At 40.5% G+C, this 21,480-nt stretch overlaps 1 protein-coding gene across 9 annotated transcripts in view; it reads left to right on the top strand.

Moving 5' to 3' along the window:
- Nucleotides 1–3,551: 3,551 nt before the first annotated feature.
- TTF2 (transcription termination factor 2) overlaps nt 3,552–21,480 on the top strand; it is a 58,983-nt gene continuing 41,054 nt past the window's right edge. For 8 of the 9 annotated variants that reach the window (XR_009504307.1, XR_009504305.1, XR_009504310.1 and 5 more), the window contains exons 1-8: nt 3,552–3,596; nt 3,676–3,778; nt 6,115–6,201; nt 15,849–15,915; nt 16,731–17,732; nt 18,331–18,445; nt 18,785–18,967; nt 20,772–20,899. Coding sequence is in view for 2 of the 9 variants with exons in the window: in XM_059928768.1 (XP_059784751.1) it covers nt 3,569–3,596; nt 3,676–3,778; nt 6,115–6,201; nt 15,849–15,915; nt 16,731–17,732; nt 18,331–18,445; nt 18,785–18,967; nt 20,772–20,899 (1,713 nt within the window). In the remaining 7 variants the exon portion in view is untranslated. The remainder of the gene's footprint in view (nt 3,597–3,675; nt 3,779–6,114; nt 6,202–15,848; nt 15,916–16,730; nt 17,733–18,330; nt 18,446–18,784; nt 18,968–20,771; nt 20,900–21,480) is intronic. The other variant, XR_009504313.1, reaches the window with a different exon arrangement.

The following is a 21,480-nucleotide window of genomic DNA, read 5'->3' on the forward strand; positions in this document are numbered from 1 at the left end:
CAGGGTACCTCTGAGAACTACATGTAAGAATGCGTGTAAAAGCACTTATCTCAAAATATACCTCAGAAGTTAGGCTACAGTGATGTTTCCCTATAGTAATAATGTGCCTCATGGGGACAAAAAATCCTTTATCTACTGTTTAAAATTAGTTACCACTCCCCACCCCAAAGCAATTAGCAAAAACCCAGAAGGATATAAATTCAAAATATACTTAGATTATCAGCTAATTGGAAAAACATATTCGGACAATTTCATTTTTAAAATAAGGAGTAAAGGTAAAGGTTGCATAGAACTTTGAATTTTACAAATAACTTGAAATTTGGAATTGCTGATTATTTTAAAACAATCCAGACGGTGACAGGGATGTCAAGGGGTGACTTCTAGCTGATACTCTCACCACCAGTATCTTACGGATGCCTGTCATGTTTAATATATGCCAGCCAGCACAATTCTGACCAGATAAAATACAACTGTTCCATTTCCCCAAGAATTAAAATGAGTGTTTGCTCCACTCTGGATTTTATTCCACAAGTCAGTGAACCATTCTGCTTAAGGATTAATACCATCTACAACTAAAGGGTTTCTACTATTTACTCCTTCATCCATTAATTTCCTTAGGATGTCAAAACATCTAGGTGATTGATCTTAGGTTTTATTTTCCATGCAGATGTTTTGGCATTGCTTATACAGTGTATCTTTGTCTTTAACAGCTTTATTGAAGGATAATTTAGACACCATAGAATTCACCTATTTAAAGTGTACAGTGCCCTGAGTCTTAGGAAATGTATATAGTTGTGCAGCCATTACTACGATCCAGTTTTAGAACAGTTCCATCACATACTTTACGTTTGACCAGCCCCATACAGAAAGAATGTATTAGCTCATTAACCTGTGGATTTAAACCATCTAGCTCTAGGACCTAGTCTAGCCATTCATTTTGAATCAATCAAGTTTTAAAGAAAAACAAACTCAAAGTCTCAACTTTACTCAAAATAGGAGTCCATAAAGCACATCGTGTCCAAAGGGCTCTCCAAGAGTCTACAGGCTAATTAAGGATATAAATTAAAAATAAGTTAATATATACACACTAATGTATGTATTTTGAAAAGTGTATATTGTATAATTCACTATAGTTTATGCCAAAATTATGGCCACCTTTCACAAAAAAACTTGTTTGTATTTTCACTCTTATAAATATGATTAAGTGGGACAAACTGTCCAGAGCTTAAACATTTTGTTCTAGCATATCCCAAATTTATGGGAGAAATAGTTCCCCTTTCTGTGATTTGGCTGTGCACATTTTCATGGGGTTGGACCTGATACTGGCTTGAATACTTGCAGAGGAAGAGCTTCTTCCTCAATGGGATATTTAAGAGGCCCCAATTTTGTCTTATTTGTTTCAAAAAGATATTATTCAAGAAATAATTAAATTATCATGCCCCTTTTCCTGCAAATCCAGTGTTCATGGTCTTCTTCTCTTAACACAGCATCTATTAAAAATGTGCATAAAAAACTCTCAATGCGAGAATTACAATCTGGGAATAATGAAAATGCCTCTATTTATTTATTTGTTTTTTGCTCCTTTCCTGTCTCTACATTTATCTATAGGTGTTTCAGAAGGGATAGTTATGTATAAACTAATTCCACTTTGCTTCCAGACACATCTTTATCTAGTCCTACAGAGTTTACTGCTAACTCCACTCATCTTGACATTTAAATACTATTTTACATTGTTATTTAAGTGTTCAATATGTGCTAGTTCTGTCTCCTCCAAATACTGAGCAAACTCTTTGTGGTTAGAATAGTCATCTTAAACTTTGTATATGAAAAAATGAATTGTATATTTCTCAAGCACCTGGTCCACATTGGGCACACAGAAAGCTATTTAATAAGGACTCACTTAATTAATAAATGATACCTTGGGGCTTCCCTGGTGGCGCAGTGGTTAAGAATCCGCCTGCCAGTTCAGGGGGCGGGTTCGATCCCTGGTCTGAGAACATTCCACATGCCACGGAGCAACTAAGCCCATGAGCCACAACTACTGAGCTTGCGCTTCTAGAGCCCGTGCTCCGCAACAAGAGAAGCCATTGTAATGAGAAGCTGGCGCACCACAACGAAGAGTAGCCCCCGCTCGCCGAAACTAGAGAAAGCCCGCGTGCAGCAACAAAGATCCAACACAGCCATAAATAAATAAATAAAATCTATTAAAAAAATAAATAAATGATACCTCAGGTTTGTCTCCCCTCCTCTGGAACCCCTAGGACATTTACATTTATTATATAGCCCAGATTTCCTAGAATTTGCAGATTTCCTGTCCTACGGTCTCCATAAGTACAGTTGCACACGCCATATGTCTGGACATATGGTCCTCAGTAGTTTTAAGACGAAGCCATCTTTCTTGCAATAAGTCTCTGATTTCTATTCCTCCCTTTTTGTTAACTAAGAGACCTGATTACGATTTCAAATAGTCCCCTTTCTTTTAACTTCACCCTCGATTTTTAATATTACAAAAAGCATACTAGTAGAAAAAGTCTGACAATACAAAGTGTGCAAAATAAAACTCCCTTTCACCAAAGGCAATCTATTTCTCCTGTTGTTTCCACTTTGACATTTCTAACTCAGGTCTCCTACACTGAGCGCCTAGAGAACATGCAGTACACAGAGGAGGCAGCTGCGCTGTCCCCTGGGCACCCGTCGGCAGACGGCCCACTCGCTAATTCTCTGACCTCAGGTGAGTCACTCAAACTTCTATGCGTGTCGGGGGTCCTTAAAATGCTGCCCATGTCACCAGGTTGTCAAGAGAGACATGTATGGTTTAGCGCTTTGTGTTGTGTAGCCCTAGTCTTTATGCCTGCTCTACGATAGACTTGCCAGTTCACCCCGCAGCTTTAAAGGACGCCCCATCGGCCCTCACTCGCGCCCCGCCCCTCGCCCCTAAATTGCAAATCCAGTGCCTCCTCCTGCGGTGGCCCCTTCTCAGGGACTCCTCCCCTCCCCAGTGACCCCTCGCGGAGGCAGGGCGCCCACTAGCGCCAGGCCCCGGCTCGCAGACGACCGCGAAGCTCCAGGCGCTCTTGGACTCCGGGAGAAGGCAGCTTTCTTTGCAGAGGAGTTTGTAACGTCTGTTTCCTCTAGGGCCGCCTCTAGATCTTAAATGAATATACGCTAGAGTCGCCCCGCTCACAGTCCCGTTCTTTCGTCTTCCAGGACCTGCAAAGCAAAGCTTCCCTCGTCCGGGAAGCCCTGCCAGCCCCCAAGCCTCCCTCTAGCACCAGCCACGCCCCACCAGCCAGACCAGGTTTCCCCCTCCGCCCCCTCGCCTCATTTTTGATTTCGGCGCGCCGCGAGCCTAGGGCGGCTGTGATTTGGTTGGAGGTGAGCACACTTCCCGTCTGATTAACGGATAGTAGCTAGGGTGGGTGGGGCTAAGGCCGCGGCGGTGAATTATGGGGGTTAAGACTACAAGAGGTGGGTGACGATTGGTTCCTGAATGAGGGGGGCGGAGTAAAAGGCGGAAGCAGGCGTTGTGGGTGGGGGTGGTTTCGGGAAAGAGGAAAGAAGCAGCGGGATGGAAGTAGTTGGGTGTCCGCAGCACGGTAGGAGGTCAGGGTCCTAGGGGCCTTCGGGGTCTGTCAGCCTAGCGTGGCGTAATCATTGTCGACCTTCTCTCCTCAGGGACCTTATGTATTCTGAAGACCGGCGTCCGAGATGGCCCGAATAAAGGAAAGAGCTTCTACGTGTGCCGGGCGGACACATGCAGCTTCGTGCGGGCCACCGAGTAGGTCTCGAGCTGGGCACGATTCCCTGCGACTGCGCGTGGCCTCCCAGGAGAATTCTCCGGCTCCCCGCTTCCCACAAGGACTAGGAGAGCTGGGACCCCCGGTCTGCGGAGCCAGGGCCCTTTAAGTAGTTGGAAATCCCAGGAAAGTGTGGCATGTTAGGGACACGCTCCGCCATTGCTTCCTGTGTGACCCAAGGCTGGTTACTTTCCCTCTCTGGGCCGCCAATTCCCTCACTTATAACGTGGAGGATTGGCTACATCTGGATCCTTCTGGTCCTTTTCAGTTCTGGGTTTCTGTTCACCTGTCAGGCCTTGACCCTCCCTTCTCCTGCTTGAACATTACCCCCTTCCCATTTAAGTGAGGCATGCAGGCATAGCAGAAATTAATTGGCGCCAGCTTTGCACTAGTTTTAGGCAGAACTGGTTTTTACTTATTTTTAAAATTTTGTTTATTTATTTATTTTTGGCTGTATTGGGGCCTCGTTGCTGCGCGCGGGTTTCCTCTAGTTGCGGAGAGCGGGGGCTACTCTTCGTTGCAGTGCGCAGGCTCCTCATTACGGTGGCTTCTCTTGTTGCGGAGCACGGGCTCTAGGCACGCGGGCTTCAGTAGTGGCGCATAGGCTCAGTAGTTGTGGCTCTCGGGCTCTAGAGCATAGGCTCAGTAGTTGTGGTGCACAGGCTTAGTTGCTCCGCGGGATGTGGGATCTTCGCGGACCAGGGCTCGAACTCGTGTTCCCTGCATTGGCAGGCGGATTCTTAACCACTGCGCCATCAGGGAAGCCCAGGGAAGCCCAGGGAAGACCTCCAACTGGTTTTTAAATGTTTGAAGTTAAAACACTCTGGTAGTCAGATTAACAGCCCCCTTTAAAAATAGTATTCTCTGCATTTAAGTGGTGAGATTGATATTCTAAAGAAACAAATTACTTTAGGGATTAAGGCCGAAAGAAACATCAGAAATCTGATTCAGCAGTCTAGTTTTTTACAAAGGTGAAAGCTGATACCCAGAAATATTAAGCATCTTCTTTGAAGTGAGGAAAGTTAACACTGTTCTCATAAAGTGTTGTTAATGTTTTCACAGTACCAAGTGTCCACAGTTTCTATGTGAAATTTTAAACTGTCACATCATTATGCATTTTTCCTGCTCTCTACTGAACTTGGTTTAGAAAAGGTATTTTTCTACATATGTAAGGCGCACATAATGGATATCAATACTAGAAAATAAAGTATTTTTTCAATACGTATATTAACTTCTCATGTTTCCCCCAAATGATTTAGATGATTTGTGTTCTTGTTATGCTTTGAAACTAAGTGGAAGATTTTTACCCTTTTTCAGATTTAGAAAATAAATTTTTAGAGAAAATATTTCCTTAGCCTTCTAATAAGTTTTTACATTTGAAAGAAATTACTGGGATCCAATTTAATTAAATACAAAATGACTCTATTTAAATCAGTGTTAAATCTTAAGATAGAAGGGACCAAACAAAAATACTCAAGCTATCAACACCATATCATTATGTCAGAGTTTACTGTTTAATTTCTGATATCTATATGGAGCTTCTTAGGTTCAGTACCTAGCTCAAGTTTCATGAGACATTAAAGCACATTCAGATTTGTAGGAGTTAAACATTAATGGAAGCATAACATTTGGTTTTAAGTGAAGAGAAAAATGCCCTTATATGGCGTACCATTTATAAGAACATATTGCTATACAAACTAGTATAATAATATTTGACACGAAGATGGTTATTTGATAAATTTGACCTCTTTGGAATGTCTCGTAACCAGAATATAAGCAAAAAGACAGAAAGAAAATGCCACAGGTCATGTGAGAGTACTTTAGATCTTCACTCTCAAATGTTATACATAAATACTTTCATAATAAGAAGTTGGAAGGGAGGAGTTGGACTTATGCCAACCAAGCATGAAGCAAATTAGTAGAGTGTGTTTGCAGAGTTCGCATGCCAACAACACTGAGTGACAGCTAACAGGTTATCAGGAAAAAGGATGATGCAAGAACCTGAGGAAAATTCACAGCTTGGAGGTATCGCAGTATAGTGGTCACATAGCACAGTATTGTTTTAAACTTGAGTCCTCAGGAAAAAGATAGGTATATTTACTGTTATGTTTTATTTGGAGGCATGAGAAAAGATGAAAGCTGGGGGCCCTTTCCCCAGAGGAATGCACCTAGACATAAAAGTGTGTGGGATTTACAAACCCAGTAGAGGTCATACATGGACCCTTAAGTTTAAAACCCATATTCTGGATTTAATTTTAGGATACTGACCTCTATTCTTTGCCTCCTAAAACAAAATTTCAATTTTTTTTCCCTCTAGCATTCCTGTTTCTCATTGTTTATTGCATGAGGACTTTGTGGTAGAGCTTCAGGGTCTGTTTCTATCACAGGGCAAGAAAGAATACAGGTAAGTGTCCAAAAGGAACAGCTAAGTGTATTTGTTTTTTATTTTGTTTTGCTTGGCCTGGTGGGGTTACAGTCAGGTGTTTTCCTAGGATTGACTATTCTTTAAAAGTCATTAAAAAACAAACGGTATTTCTATATATATTGATTATCTTTTGGGCTGTCACTTCCTAACTTCTGAGCTACTGGTTAATGTGAGAAGCCTGACTTCTGGTTAATTTCTGGATAAACTGCTCTACCTCTCCCCCTCTCCAGCTCTCAAGTAGCCAATTTAACATCAGCCCACCAATGGTCATTAACTTGTACTAACTTGTCAACTTTCTCATTCTAGTAGTAGAACGAGGTAATGTGTAAAAATGTCTAATGTATGTTAAGTACTCAATAAATGCTAGTTTCCCAACTCAGAGAAGGGGCAGAGAAGTCTATATAGGTGGCAGATATTTGTCATGAGTATTGAAAAATAAGTAGGAATTCGCTAGGGGCAAAAAAGAGGTCATATTTAACAGATCAGTATCCTGCATTAGTGTACAGGGGCATGAAGTAATTGCAAGCATTTGGTTCAGTGGTAGTTTAGCATATATTTAAGTGGAGACTTCAGAAGATAAGACTGGCCAGGAAGGCAGGGGCCAGATGTAATGCTTTTATATGATATTCTGTGCAGTTTAGAATTTATATATTCTAGATAAATTTTTCCCCCCAAGTATAAGCATTCAAGTACCATCTTCACAATTTTTACATAACTGAAAACTGCCTGTACTACTATATTTCTTAACTGAGTTATGCATGCAGTAAAATGCACAGTTCTTTTAAGTGTTCAACCGGTTGAGTTTTGAGAAAGGTATATACCCATCCTTTATAACCAAGATCCCAGTCAAAATATAGAATATTTATTTCTATTACCCCATTAAGTGCCACTGGATCCCTTCTAGTTAATCCCCCCACCCACTGTAGCCAATCATTGTTTTGATTCATACTGTATGTATTCTTTTGTATCTGGCTTCTTTTATGTAACAGTATCTGTGAGATTCATCCATGTGGTTGTGTGTATCAGTAATTCATTTTTTTAAAATGAATTTATTTATTTATTTATTTTTTGGCTGCGTTGGGTCTTCGTTGCTGCGCACGGGCTTTCTCTAGTTGTGGCGAGCAGGGGCTACTCTTCATTGCGGTGCGCGGGCTTCTCATTGCGATGGCTTCTCTTTGTTGCAGAGCACGGGCTGTAGGGCGTGCAGTCTTCAGTAGTTGTGGCGTGCAGGCTCAGTAGTTGTGGCTTGCAGGCTCTAGAGCACAGGCTCAGTAGTTGTGGCGCATGGGCTTAGTTGCTCTGCGGCATGTGGGATCTTCCCAGACCAGGGATCGAACCCATGTGTCCTGCATTGGCAGGCGGATTCTTAATCACTGCGCCACCAGGGAAGTCCCCAGTAATTCATTCTTTATTATTGCCTGATTGAATTCCATTTTATGAATGCCATTTTTAATACCATTTATGAAAACCATTTTGTTTCATGTGGTTTTTTGCCATTTCTGTATATCTTCTTTGATGGAGTATCTGTTTAAAATTTTTGCCCATTTTTTAAATTGAAATTTTTAAATGAGATAATTGTAGTCACAAGCAATTAAAAGAAATATTGATAGTACAGAGAGATCCTCTGTAGACTTTACCTAATGGTAACATTTTGCAAAATTTAGTATAATATCATAACTAGGATATTGATATTGATAATCCACTGATCTCATTTGTAAAGATGGTTTTACTTGTACTGATTTGTGTGTGTACATATACATTTAGTTCTATACAACTTTATCAAGTGTAGTTTCGTGTATTCACTACAACAGTCAAGATATTGAGTGGTTTCATTACCAGAGGATCCTTCTTGTTGCCCTTTTATAACCACACCCACCTTCCTCGTTTCCCCCTGTTCACCCCTGCCAATCATGAACCTGATCTCCAGCTCTAAAATTTTGTCATTTCAAAATGTTACATACATGGAATCATACAGCATAACTTTGGGGGATTTTTGCCTATTTTTAAAATTGTGTTGTCTTTCGTTATTGAGTTGAGAGAGTTCTTTATGTATTCTCTGTACAGGTCCTTTGGCAGATATATGGATTGTGAATGCTTTCTCCCAATCTGTGGCTTTCATTTTCTTGACTATCTTTTGAGGAGCAGAAGCTTTTCATTTTATGAAGTCCAATTTATCATTTTTTTATGGTCTGTGTTTTTGTGTTCTCTGAGAAATCTTTGCCTACCTCAAGATCATAAAGTTCTCTAGTGGTTTCTTCTAGAAGTTTTATAGTTTTTTTTTTTTAATGGCTCTTTTGTTTAGTCTATACTCTACCTCATATTATCAATAATTTGGGGTACCTCATGAGATTCAAATTGAGGTTCATTTAATTTTTCATATAGTAATGAATGAATGTGATTCAATTGTTTCAGCACCATTTTTTGAAGGCTTTCCTTTCCCCATGGAAAAGCTTGGCACCTTTGTTGAAAAATCGGTTGACCACCACGTGTGGGTCTATTTTTGGACTTGCTAAGCTCTTCCATTGATCTGTTTTCGTATCCTGACACGATCAGATAAGATCGTGTGAATCCAACTTTCCTTTTCAAGATTGGCTATTCTAGGTCCTTTACATTTCCATATAAAATGTAGAATCGACTTTTAAAATTTCCTCAGAAAACTCAGTTGGGATTTCATTGAACCTATATAGATCAGTTTGGGGAGAACTGACATCAGTATTGATCTTCCAGTTCATGAGCATGGTATATTATTTATTTATGACTTTCAAAATTTCTTTCAGCCTTATGGAATAGTTCTCATTATAGAGTACTATACCCTTTTGGTTAAATTTAGTCCTCAGTGTTAATGTTTTTTGACACTGTTATAAATGGAATTTTTTTTTTTTTGGGCTGCACCATGTGGTTTGCGGGATCTTAGTTCCCCAATCAGAGATTGAACCGTGACCATCGGCAGTGAAAGTGCAGAGTCCTAACCACTCGACCGCCAGGGAATTCTCTATAAATGGAATTTTAAAAAAATTCACTTTTCTGTTGTTTTCTGCTAGTACAGTGGTGCCAGTAAGCCTCTAGTACATGAAGTTAGGATGTTCTCCTTTACACACTACTGGGGACCCTGAATCATACAGAGATATTGTTCTATGTGTTAGGAAGACGCCGAAGAATTTTTCATTCAATTTGCATTAAAAGAAGAACTATTGAAGTTAGATTAGGAAGTGAAGGCAGTGGAGGCACGGAGCCCACTGAACTAATAGCTGCTATTGAATGCCTACTACGTGGCATGTTCTTTACCTCTTATCTTCATAGAATCTGCTGTGAGAGGTTTTAATATCCCTGTTGTATAGACAGATGAGGAAACATTTAGAGAGGTTAGAAAAGGAATCTGAGGTGCCATGGTTATGATGTGGCATCGCTGGGATTTGAGCCTAGGTCTAACCAACTCCAGGCACACCCACCTTCTCTAAGTGAAAGATGGGTTTGGATTTAAGCCCTGGCAGTGGAGTTGGGTGCACTTAGACTGGAGAACACTTGCTGAAATGGATATGGCACATTTCCTGGTAGGGTGTTTAAGCATGTTTAAGCATGTTCTTTCCTCCGTTTACTCAGCTGGGACAGTGGTCATCGTGGCCCCGATTTCACTGGGTTGTGAGGGTTCACTGAGGCTATGTGTGGGGTGCACTTAGTCTGGCATTCAGCACGTGGTCAGTGCTCAGGAAATGGTTGCCTAGTTGGGTTTATGGATGATGAGTTTACCATTAAGCAAGGCAAGGAAGGAAAGGTAACATCAGTAGAGGATGGCTAACACATACAGCTTTGGACTCATTGTGTCTTATGTATGTATGAAACCAGCTAACAAAGTGAGTGGGCAGCTCCGAAGAAAGGTCTAAACTGAAGACAGAAGTTTGAGAACTTGTCTCTAATATTCTTCACACTAGGTAGATGAGGCTGAGAGGTGATCATTATTTTAAAAATAGAAAAAGAATGCTTGAATGTATTTCTTTTAGTCCAAATCTAGAACACTTATTAGGAGGTACTTACTAGAGCTTTAAAAAGCTTGTTTTAGGACAAATAAAATACAGTTCTACAACACACAACAAAATAAAAACAAAGCAAAAAAAGCAAAAAATCCAACAAGTACCCTGATAGGTGGTACAGGCTGGAAATTTAAAAAGAAATAGGTAATGTGTCTATGGATGATGACTTCCTTAGCAGACAGTAAGGCATTTAGCCAGAACCCCTATACTCTGGAGAATGATGTCAGGGAGTACAGCCTTTTCTTCCCCAAAACTGGGTTTTCTTTTCAGGATCTTAAAGTACTTTACATGCTTGAATTAATACCATTATGTTTAACGCTCAACCTAGCTAGGCGACAGGTGTAGCAGAGTAATGCAGGGGAGGTATAAACCAAAGTAGGACTAAGATGCCCATTTTTGTTACCTTGGAGTAAAGCTGCTTTTGTGTGTAGTTCTCTAACTAAGCACCAGATGGTACCACTCACCAGCGTTTGACTGACCCTTCAGCCATGGGCATTTTTAATGCCCAGTTTATGGGCATTAAAGAAAACTATGATAGTCCCTCAGTAGAACCAGAGGGAACAACCCTTGCTTTGACGTTAATGATGTGGCACACGTTGATACACAGATGTTGGACATTGTCATCCAGCTCCTGAGTTCATGTTCTCTCCTCTCTCTCTCCCTCTTTTAGCTTTTATTCTCAAGGATATGGGGTCAAAATAGATGGTAATATTCTTTTGTCTGTAGTTGGGTAAAACCAACCAGTTATTTTAGTTCTTTAAATAACTGGTTGTAGTGGGATGTTCAAAATACTTCATTTTTCATACAACTTGAATCTTTGCATGTCTAGGAAACTCCTTGTGTGGTTGGTTACTGGGTAGAATTGACATGCAGATTATTTAACCCAGTGATGATTATCTAGGCTGATGGCGGAGAGGCATTTGGGCATGAACCAGGCCCATGCAGAAGGACCTCAGGCCCAGCAACCCATGAAGAGCTCCACTCAATAAAGCCAGGACTTTTACTAGGTGCTGTAGAGTGTCGTGCACTGTGCTGTATCATAGAAGTAATCCTTGTATGGAGAGGATATTAACCCTTTGTAATATGTGTAGCAATTACTTTCCCCAGTTTGCCTTTTGTCTTATAATTTCACCTATAGTATTTTTACTATATGGAAGTTTAATACTTTTATGTAGTCAAATTACTAAATCCTTTCTCTCTCAGCTGCAGGATTTTGTCATTCCCTTTTCACTTCAGGATTACAAAAATATTCATCTCCATTTTTTTCCTAGAACATTTACAGTTTCACTTTTTTTTTATTTTTAATAAATTTATTTACTTATTTATTTTTGGCTGCGTTGGGTTTTTGTTGCTGCGTGCGGGCTTTCTCTAGTTGTGGCGAGCAGGGGCTACTCTTCGTTGTGGTGCGCGGGCTTCTCATTGTGGTGGCTTCTCTTTTTGCAGAGCACAGGCTCTAGGCGCGCGGGATTCAGTAGTTGTGGCACACGGGCTCAGTAGTTGTGGCTCACGGGCTCTCGAGCGCAGGCTCAGTAGTTGTGGCGCACGGGCTTAGTTGCTCCGCGGCATGTCGGATCTCCCCAGACCAGGACTTGAACCCGTGTCCCCTGCATTGGCAGGCGGATTCTTAACCACTGCGCCACCAGGGAAGTCCTACAGTTTCATTCTTTACATTTTTGTTCCATCTTGAATTTTTGTGTAAAAGAATGAGGTAGAAATCCAGCTTTATGTTTCTCCGTTGCTGCATATATAGATGTGAACCCATATTTCTAAGGTCCCTGTGACACAATTGGGATAAGGGACACACGGAGGTTGGCGAGCAGTCCAATCTGCACGTTAGAGTGCTATATTGGATGTGTTCAAGTGCCAGATGCTTCTGTGACTGTAAGACTAACAGTAGGAGATTAAGGCTGATGAAGGTTACCGAGAAAGTGGAGGAACTGAGACTTGGATTTGGCCTTGAATGACCTCTTGCTGGTTTCTTCATCATTATTGTTCATAACCTATGTCCTGGAAAATAATTAATGAATATACTGTAGAAATTATGCTCTTTTTTCATAGTGGAATCAGTATTTGCTTTCTCTATGAGAATATATTTCCACTGCTTTCTCTGTTGATTTACAGTTTAATAAATGTAACAAACTTTTTATCCTAAAAGCAGAGAAGCCGCCCAGATTGATTTTAATAAAAATGTAAGTAGAAGCATTTTTTGCACTGTGCCTAGCACATAGTTGATGCTCAGTGTGTGTTATTTTCTTCCCTCTTTCTCCAAATCTTGCCCTTCTTCTGAAAGTCTTTGAGGCGTGGGCTTTAAAACAGATACTATAAAATATTCTTTCAGTAAAGGTTTCAAGTACTTGATACACTTTCAACAACATCAGGAATTTGTTCTTGACTTATTTTTGTAAGTCATAGTACTCCCTAATAGTAGCCAGTACTTTGAATTTTTATGCATTCAAGGCATTTCAGAAATTTTCAGAACTATATGTTCAATATAGTATCCTATTGCAGTAAGATAAATTAGAGACCAGTACATGTTTTTTAAAATTGTGAGCTTGAATGGGAAAATTGTGAGTTCGTATGAGAGGGGCTGGTCCTGTTTTCTTTTTAACTTGACTTTTATGGAATACTTGTCCATTTGGGGCTTGTTATCTTTGCTTCTATGTCCAAGCGAAGTATGGCGTTGAGGGGTCGTGACCTGCTCAGGATTTGTTTTTGAGTTAGGACTCAGACTGTTGTGATTCCTGTTGTATATCACAGGACTAATTTAAGAAGTTTGAAAAAGAACAAGAAATTAAACGGAAAGAAAGCAGAAAGAAGGAATTAGCGCAGGTAAAACTTAAATTTAATGAGTTAGAAAGCAGCAAAAAGAGAACTAATAAATAAAACCTAGAAGCTAATTGATGAAGAAAAACAGAGAAGGCTCTAATCCACAGTATGAGATATAGATAGTTGCCTTACGGATATATTAAAACACATGTGAAATGACATATACAAAAGGTTATTCGTTGTGATATTGCTTTTAATAGGAAAGAATTGGAAACAACCAAACTGTCCCCATCAAGAGGGTATGGTTAAATAAATAATGGGACATCCTTATAGTGGAAAACTGCAGCTGTGTAAAAAACTGTGCAGCTGTAGGAAAAAAAAAAAAAAAATATATATATATATATATAAGGAAGTCCTTTATGTATATGTTTTTATAGAAAAATCTCCAAGACATTGTTAGGTTTAAAATAAAAAAAAGAAACAAGCAACGTATTTAGTACCTTGAGTAGAGAAGGAAGAAATAAAATATTATATTGATCTGAATATGCATTAAAACCATCTCTGGAAAGGCAAACAAAAAATTAATGGAAATGGTTACTTGGGAGGGATGTGAACGGAACATATGAGGAGGGGGTGCTTTTCACTGCCATTTTACACTTTTTGATTGAGTATATTACCTATTTAAACAATTAAAATATGTATTTTAAAAGCTCTTTTTTAACTGATTACATGTTTTTGAGAAGTCATTTGGGGGAAGGAAAAAATCAGTTGGTTCTGTTTAGTTCAGCAATACTTAATTATTATGTACAAAAGGCGAGGCTTAGTTAGGAATGAAGAGATCATATATGGTTATAGCCTTCTGGTTGCTGAAAATATAGTTGGGTAGACAGGCAGATACAAGTGTAATACAACTATATACAACAAAAATACAGAAGCAGTACAATGAATGAACAGGGCAGGGGATATGGGAAAACCTTGCAAAGGAGGTGTGTCTTGAACTAGGTGTGGAGGGACCTGTAGGACTTTAACAGCTGTTGATGGGGTAATGGTGGGCAAATAGGGATAAGGAGGACATCCTTTGGATGGAGGATGGTACACATGCAAAGTCCAGTAGGATGGAGAGTGCGTGGCTTAGTTTGAGGATGGGACAGAGTAGCCATTTCTGGATAGCTGGAGTGTAGGTAGTGTTTGTGTGAGCAGGGACTGTCTTGTACTGGGATGTAAGTCTGTATTCAGTCTTTTTTTTCTTTTTTTTTTATTCCTTTTTTTTTATTGTGGTAAAATATACATAAATAATATTTATTTTAACCATTTATAAATATGCAGTTCAGTGGCATTCAATACAGTCACAGTGTTGTGTAACCATCACCACTGTCTATAACAAAAACTTTTTCATCATCCTCAACAAAAACTCTGTAACCATCAAACAGTAACAACCCCATTTTCCCTCCCACCAGCCCTTAGTAACCTCTATTCTATTTTCTGTCTCTATGAATTTGCCTATTCTAGGTACCTCGTGTAAGTGGAATCTACAATATTTGTCCTTCTATGTCTGGCTTATTTCACTAAACATAGTGTTTTCAAGGTTCATCCATGTTATAGCATGTAACAAAATGCCATTCCTTTTTTGGCTTAATAAATCCCCCTGTGTGTATATACCATATTTTGTTATTCATCGGTTGATTGACACTTGGGTTGTTTCCACCTTGTAGCTATTGTGAATCATGAAAAGGAACGTAGAGCTACCATATGATCCAACAACTCTGCTACTACCTACACTGCACATCTAAAAGAACTGAAAGCAGGGATTTGAACAAATATTTGTACACCAATGATCATAGTCTTTTTTTTCTTAATGGAAGATCGGAAATATATACAGAATTAGACAGGATAGAATAATACAGCACATGAGCTTCAACAGTCACCAATTCATGGCTAATCTTGTTCCATATATACCCTACCCACTCCACCCCCCAACTCCTGCCATATTTGGAAACAGATCCCAGATAATGTCATTTCTTCTGTAAATATTTCAGTGTGTAGCTCTAAAAGATATGAACTCTTTTTTTTTTTTTAACCAGTTGGAGTACAGATTTCCAGTAGATTCATAAATGTTATAAATAGTTTATTTTTTGGTAGTTTTTGTTCATTTGCTTAAGTCAAGATCCAAATAAGGTCCACAGGTTGCAGTTGATTGATAGGTTTTTTAAGTCTCTTAAGTAGGTCCCCCCAATCTTTTTTTCTCCCTTGTGATTTACTTGTTGAAGGAATCAAGTTGTTTATCTTAATAGCATTTCCCACTGTTAAGAGTTTGCAGATTACATCCCCTGGTCTAGTTTTAATGTGTTCCTCTGTTGTTTGGATTTCCTGTAACTCGGTAATTGGATCCAAGTTTGACCAGATTCAAGTTAGTTTTTGTTTGTTTTGGTTTGGCTTGGCTTTTTTGTTTGTTTGTTTGTTTTTTACTTTATGGGAAGTATTATGGCTTCCCATTAGGGACACATAATGTCTGTTTATCTCCTTTTTTCTGATTTTAGCAGTCCTTGCTGATCAGTGTTCCCATGTCAGTCATTCTGTAGAGTTAAAAGAATAAATCTATGAATATCCTCTGGTTACCATGACATCTGTATCCTTTCACTTCTCAGCTCTTATAAATATCCTGTGAGATAAAGAATTTTTAAATGTCGTACATATAAGAGTAATTGGTTTCAAGTGACCTTTGAAAGCTGGTATCAGATAATTGTAAGATGTTTTCTTGGGTTAAAAACAAATTTATCTCTTGTTTTAATGTATTTTCACAAATTTGATTATTTCTGTTTTATACTTCATTAGGTTATTCTTCCGATGTGTTAGAAGTAAGGCAGAGGGGAAGCAATGGTGTGGAAATATCCCATGGCAGGTAGGAATTATTCATCTGTTTTCAAACCTGACTATTAAGATTGTTTAATCTGTGGGATCACCTGAAAAGACCCTGAAGTCCAGTATAAACTGGTTTTCATTGTACTGTCTCTGAAAGACAGTTCTTTTCTTTAAGCATGGTAGACCTTGTTGGGACTCTTAATTCAAAGGACTATTTGGGTCTTAAATATAGTTAGTATCCTGCTATTTAGGGAAAAATTTAAACTTACTTGACTAACTTCAGCATGTTTTTATAGGCTGATATCTATTTGATGTTGGTATAAGCTGAGTATAATTCATAAGCTTCTAGAATGTGAGAATTAGGAGAGACCCTACAGAAATCCAGTACATGAGGAGCTAGACTGTGCAAGGTCATGAAACTTGTTTTTGTAGGGAGATAGCTTGGACTTAAGATTCTGGATTTGCACCGTGAAACCTTCCTAAAGCCAAAATCAAAGCAAGTATAGGGTACTGTTTAGGTTTGGGGAAAAGTTCATCTTGAGAGAATAGTTTTTCATGAAAAGTATACATTGTGGCTATTGCTATTATTAAAACACTTTGACTTGGTCACTACTGTTCCTTGAGGCCTGGAAAAGCAGTGATCACGGACAGAAAAGGAACCAAGCATTGAAAGTACTGTTAAGAAACGAATACTTTGTGAGTTCGGCAGTCCTTTCTAGAGGGAGAAATGCTCCCAGGAACATTCAGAAAAATTGGACTGCTTTTACCGTGTTTCCATTTCCTCTGAAAAAAGGTATTCTAGATGTTAAGGTTGCTTTAATATTTTATATTAAGATGATTTCCTTTGTCTTTTAGGATCCTAATTCCAAAGAACATTCTGTAACCAGTAAGTCTCGGCATGCCTCTGAGCCATCTCGTTATCCTTCCAGCCAGCAGAGAAACCCGTTCAAGTTAGTTGACAAGAATCAAGAACCATCCCTCCGGAAGCAGTTCATCAAAGGTGAAGATGAGGAAAAGACAGCTGGTAGGAAGCAAAGAGAAAAGGGAGATCCACTCCTGGATCAAAAGAAGGAACAGAAGCCTGAATCTAAGTGCTGGACGGAGAAAGATCTCTCATCTGGCCTGGCGGTAAAGAAAAAACAATCTGCTGTTCAAGAGACGCGGCGAGGGGAGAAGACAGAGTTTCATAGTGCAGCAAAGGAGGTTGAAGGGATGCACAAAAGAAACCTTTCTGAGATGAAATCCAAACAGGTCCGTGGGAGTGAGCTGAGAGGACCATCTGCATCTCAGGAGAAGTCAAATGGTGAGAGTCATTCTGTCCAAAAAGAATCAGAACCTCCAAGGGAAAAGGACACTAAGACTTTGCCTCGAATTGTTCACAGTCAACACCCAATAAGCCAGCCCCTGAAAGGGGGACACCTCAGCAAGGAGCACCCCAAGAGCTGGGAAGCTAGAGAAACAAAGGCAAAGAATGACCCAAGCACGCAGACCTGCCATAAGAGTCTGCTCCAGGGCCATTTGCAGGCACAGCTGGAGGCCCGGGACACGCCTGCTCCAAAGGGACCAGCTGCTCAGCCTGCACCGCCGGCCGCAGGGCATCCCCAGGGAGAGAGGCGAGATGCCGATACACGCGGTGGTGACAGTGAGGAAGATGACGTCGTTTTTGTTTCCTCTAAGCCAGGGAGCCCCTTGCTCTTTGACTTGACTCTAGACTCACAGAAGAAGGAGAACCTTAAATGCCCTGGTCAGAGTGTGCAAAGAAAAATTCCTCCTGACTCAGGCGTTTCCAAGAAGGGAGAATCTTCAGACCCAGCAGCCCAGCGTGTGTACCTCACAACACAGCTGAAACAAAAGAAGGTACTACTGACCTGTGTTTTGTTTATAAGTTTGGAGCATTGCTTGCTGTGGGCAGATAAGGGACGCCACAAACAAGTTAAATATATTAACGTGAGAAAGGTTTTTTTTTTTTTTTAAACATCTTTATTGGAGTATAATTGCTTTGCAATGGTGTGTTAGTTTCTGCTTTATAACAAAGTGAATCAGTTATACATATGTCCCCATATCTCCTCCCTCTTGCGACTCCCTCCCTCCCACCCTCCCTATCCCACCCCTCTAGGTGGTCACAAAGCACCGAGCTGATCTCCCTGTGCTATGCGGCTGCTTCCCACTAGCTATCTGTTTTACGTTTGGTGTGTATATATGTCCATGCTTCAAAAAAAAAAAAAAAAAGTGAGAAAGGTTTTAGCGGTGGATGTTTAGTTTCTGCCTTTTGCTATGTTTATATTTTCAGGCTTGGTAAGTCGCCTGGGTTTAGAAAGAAAAAAGTTTCTGGTTTTCACACATATAGTTAAAAGACCGTGATTTCAGAGTTTTAGCATTTTAGGCTATTTTAATCTGAGACTATCTTTCTAATGACTTGAGAGGAGAGACCCACGTTATAGGATCTGTTTTCCAGAGAACACTGGCATCTGTGAACATCCAGGCTCTTCCAGACAAGGGTCAGAAGTTGTTCAAGCAACTTCAGGAGCTGGAGGATGCACTCAGTGCCCTGGCCCTCTCCCCAGAGCAAGGTAAAAGGGGTTCTGCCCCCGAACTCGCAGTTTGCATGAACTTCACGAGACATTCGAGAGGCGTGTCAATAAAGAATAGGCTGACTCATTCACCTGCTCATCTTGTTATCTGTTACTGAGCTTCCTTTATAAGTTATGCCTGTGATTTATGAAAACTTCCTCCTATTTCCTGTGGACTCAAGTCTTTTTCCCATTGTTTAAGAAATGGTTTAAATGCTGTGCTCTCTCAGAAGTCTTCCCCAGCTCATGGCGATCCCACCCTCTCTTGACCTCACCTCACGTGTAGAATTCCTTCACTTTTCTGAAGTGTAATCTGTTCTTCCCTTGTTTTTTGAGCAGGCATTAATGAGAAGAGTAACACTCAAGTACCACAGCAGAGTAACTTCACCAAAACAACCACTGACCCTCCCCAGTTGGTGCCTCCCAAACCCCTGCAGGGCCGGGATCTCCAGCCTCTGGGTTGTCTAGGACTGAAGGCTGCCCGCCAGGAGGCTGCTGGAGGGTCTGATCAGTGCTGTGGAGGTGAGATCCGAGGGCCTGGCCCTGGTGGGAATTGCTACACCTACGAGTTAAATGCTGCCTCGTAGATACCTTTGTAACCATGAAAAGGGAGAAACCATTCTGAGTTGCCTGTGTGATAAAGCTCGTGATGCTCAGCTAAGTTTATACACAGTGTAATTTAGATCTTTGTGAGGGCAGAGACTGTGTCTGCCCTGTTCACTGACCTTGTTCACGGTCCTTGATCGGTCGGCCCGGTGGTCGGCGTATGGGAGTCATCCAGTAAATGTTTGTGGGTGAAAACTTGAACTCATATCACGATGAGGGAGGCAAGCCAGTGGATATGTTTATAGTCCTTCTGTGTGTGTGTGCGTGTGCACGTGCGCTGAGGCAGAGCAGGGGACTATGTGACCATGACCAGTAGACTCACAAGAGAGCAGTACCACCCGATTTAAATGAGTGTTTCCATCCTGAACTCTGCAGAAAACAATGAATTCAGAGGCACCTGTAGAATGAAGATCCCAGGTAGAGTCTCAACTATGTAACATGATCGGTTGGTTTGCTGACCAGGACACAGGACCTCGAGTGGGCTGGCAGCGAGGAGAAAAGCTGAAGCCAGTTTTCTCCCAACTGAGAACTGCTCGAGATATAGGGAGGGAAAAGGAGAGAAAAAAGAAAACAGGAGGAAGGGAGGGGAGAAAGGTTGAAGAACAGTAGTCAAGAAGGGGGTAAGGAATAGACGGGGTGCCAGATGAAGCAAAGGTCTCTCTAAAAGGGCACAGAGAAAACATACTTACATGTATAAAATAGATAAACAACAGGGACCTACTATATAGCACAGGGAACTATACTCAATATCTTGTAATAACCTATAATGGAAAAGAATCTGAAAAAGAATATATATATAAAGAATATGTATGTATGTAACTGAATCACTTTGCTGTACACTTGAAACTAACACAACATTGTAAATTAACTATACTTCCATTAAAAAAAAAAAAAGAAAAAGTACTTGGTCCAGTGGCACAGCATAGCTGTACTCCAGACTGTTTGAAGAACATTGCTGTGTGACAGCGTCATTCAGTAATCACCATGGTGATGGAGTTGCCTAGAGAAATTAAGTTATGGTGGATTATTAAGGTACGAAGTTATGTAATATGTTTAGGAAAGAATTCCATTAAAATAGCCTTTCATTTAAAAACATTTTAACATTTAAGTGAATAATTAATTTTTATTTGTCTTAGAAGTCTCTTATTTGGATACTTCATCCCTAAACTTGCAACCAACTAAGGTGCTTGTGTTTATTAATGAAGCTCAGTAGAAGTTCTCTGTGTAGAATGAGTGGGCTCCAGCACTGAAGTATCACATTCTCGGTGCTGTGCGGACAGCCTGGGGCGCACACTGTAGGGGCTGTGTCTCCCTGTCTGCCTGAACTTCGTCAGACTTCCTGTTGCTCAACCTCTTCTATTGCTGGCTTTTCTTCTTTGCATCCAGCCCCAGGGGTCTTTTTTTCTGAAAATTCTCATGGTATTACCTTCTTCCCTGCCACCTCTTCAAAGCTGAAAGAGAAAAAAATATTCTGGGTTATCTTATTTTTTTTATTATACTTCATTTTGTCCTCTATTAGAACACTTGATAATGTGATTTTAAAAAATAACAGACAGACAGAGACTAGGGATAATGAAGCCTGTGAGTCTAGGAGAATCTGGAGGCAAGAATTTTTAGTCCATACAGATCCATCATCTGGCAAATAATGAATTGCCTTTTTGCAGCTCTGCCCAGGACGTAATACTCGCAACACTTATAGGTAACTTCGATTTGTACGCAGGCCCCATGAGCCAAGATCGCCTTCGCTCAGTGTGGCAAATCACAAGTGAAGCCATTGATGAGCTGCATCGATCACTTGAGTCACGTCCTGGCGAGACAGCTGTGGCAGAGGATCCGGCTGGGTTGAAGGTGAGCCGGGAAGGCCCACAGGGCAGAGTGTCCTATAACAGTATCCCAGCGCCCACGAGGAGGGGGACCAACTACTGTGAAAGTGCCCATCAGAGTGCCATTCTGACATATCTTTTCTACAGATAATGCTCAAGTGGCTTCCCTTGCAGTATTTTCTTTTTTTCTGTTTAGCAGTGAGAAGAAAAAAACAACGCAGTTTTTTTTTTCTTAAAGTCATACAGTTATATATGTCTGTAGCAGTAACAGATCCATTTACTGAGCTTCAATAGGTGCCACAAGGTTGCAAAGGAATTGCTGCTCTTAGTGGACTAGTTGGGGTGAAAGTGCATGTACAACCTGTGTAAGACAACTAGACAATGACTGTAAGACAGAAAACATGCATTGTCACGTACTGTGGACTGTATGCAAAGTACAAAGGGATTCGAAATAAAGGAAAAGTTACTCTAGGTCAGCAGTATTATTTGTGCCTTAAAGAAACTGCAAGCCTAGAGAGAGGATAGAAACCAAATACTCCAGTTGGAGGGAGTGGTGCTCAGAGGGGAGATACAGGGATTGGTATTCATAAGTGATGATCAGGTGAC

The sequence above is a fragment of the Balaenoptera ricei genome, chromosome 1 (assembly GCF_028023285.1).
Source record: "Balaenoptera ricei isolate mBalRic1 chromosome 1, mBalRic1.hap2, whole genome shotgun sequence".
Taxonomy (NCBI): domain Eukaryota; kingdom Metazoa; phylum Chordata; class Mammalia; order Artiodactyla; family Balaenopteridae; genus Balaenoptera; species Balaenoptera ricei.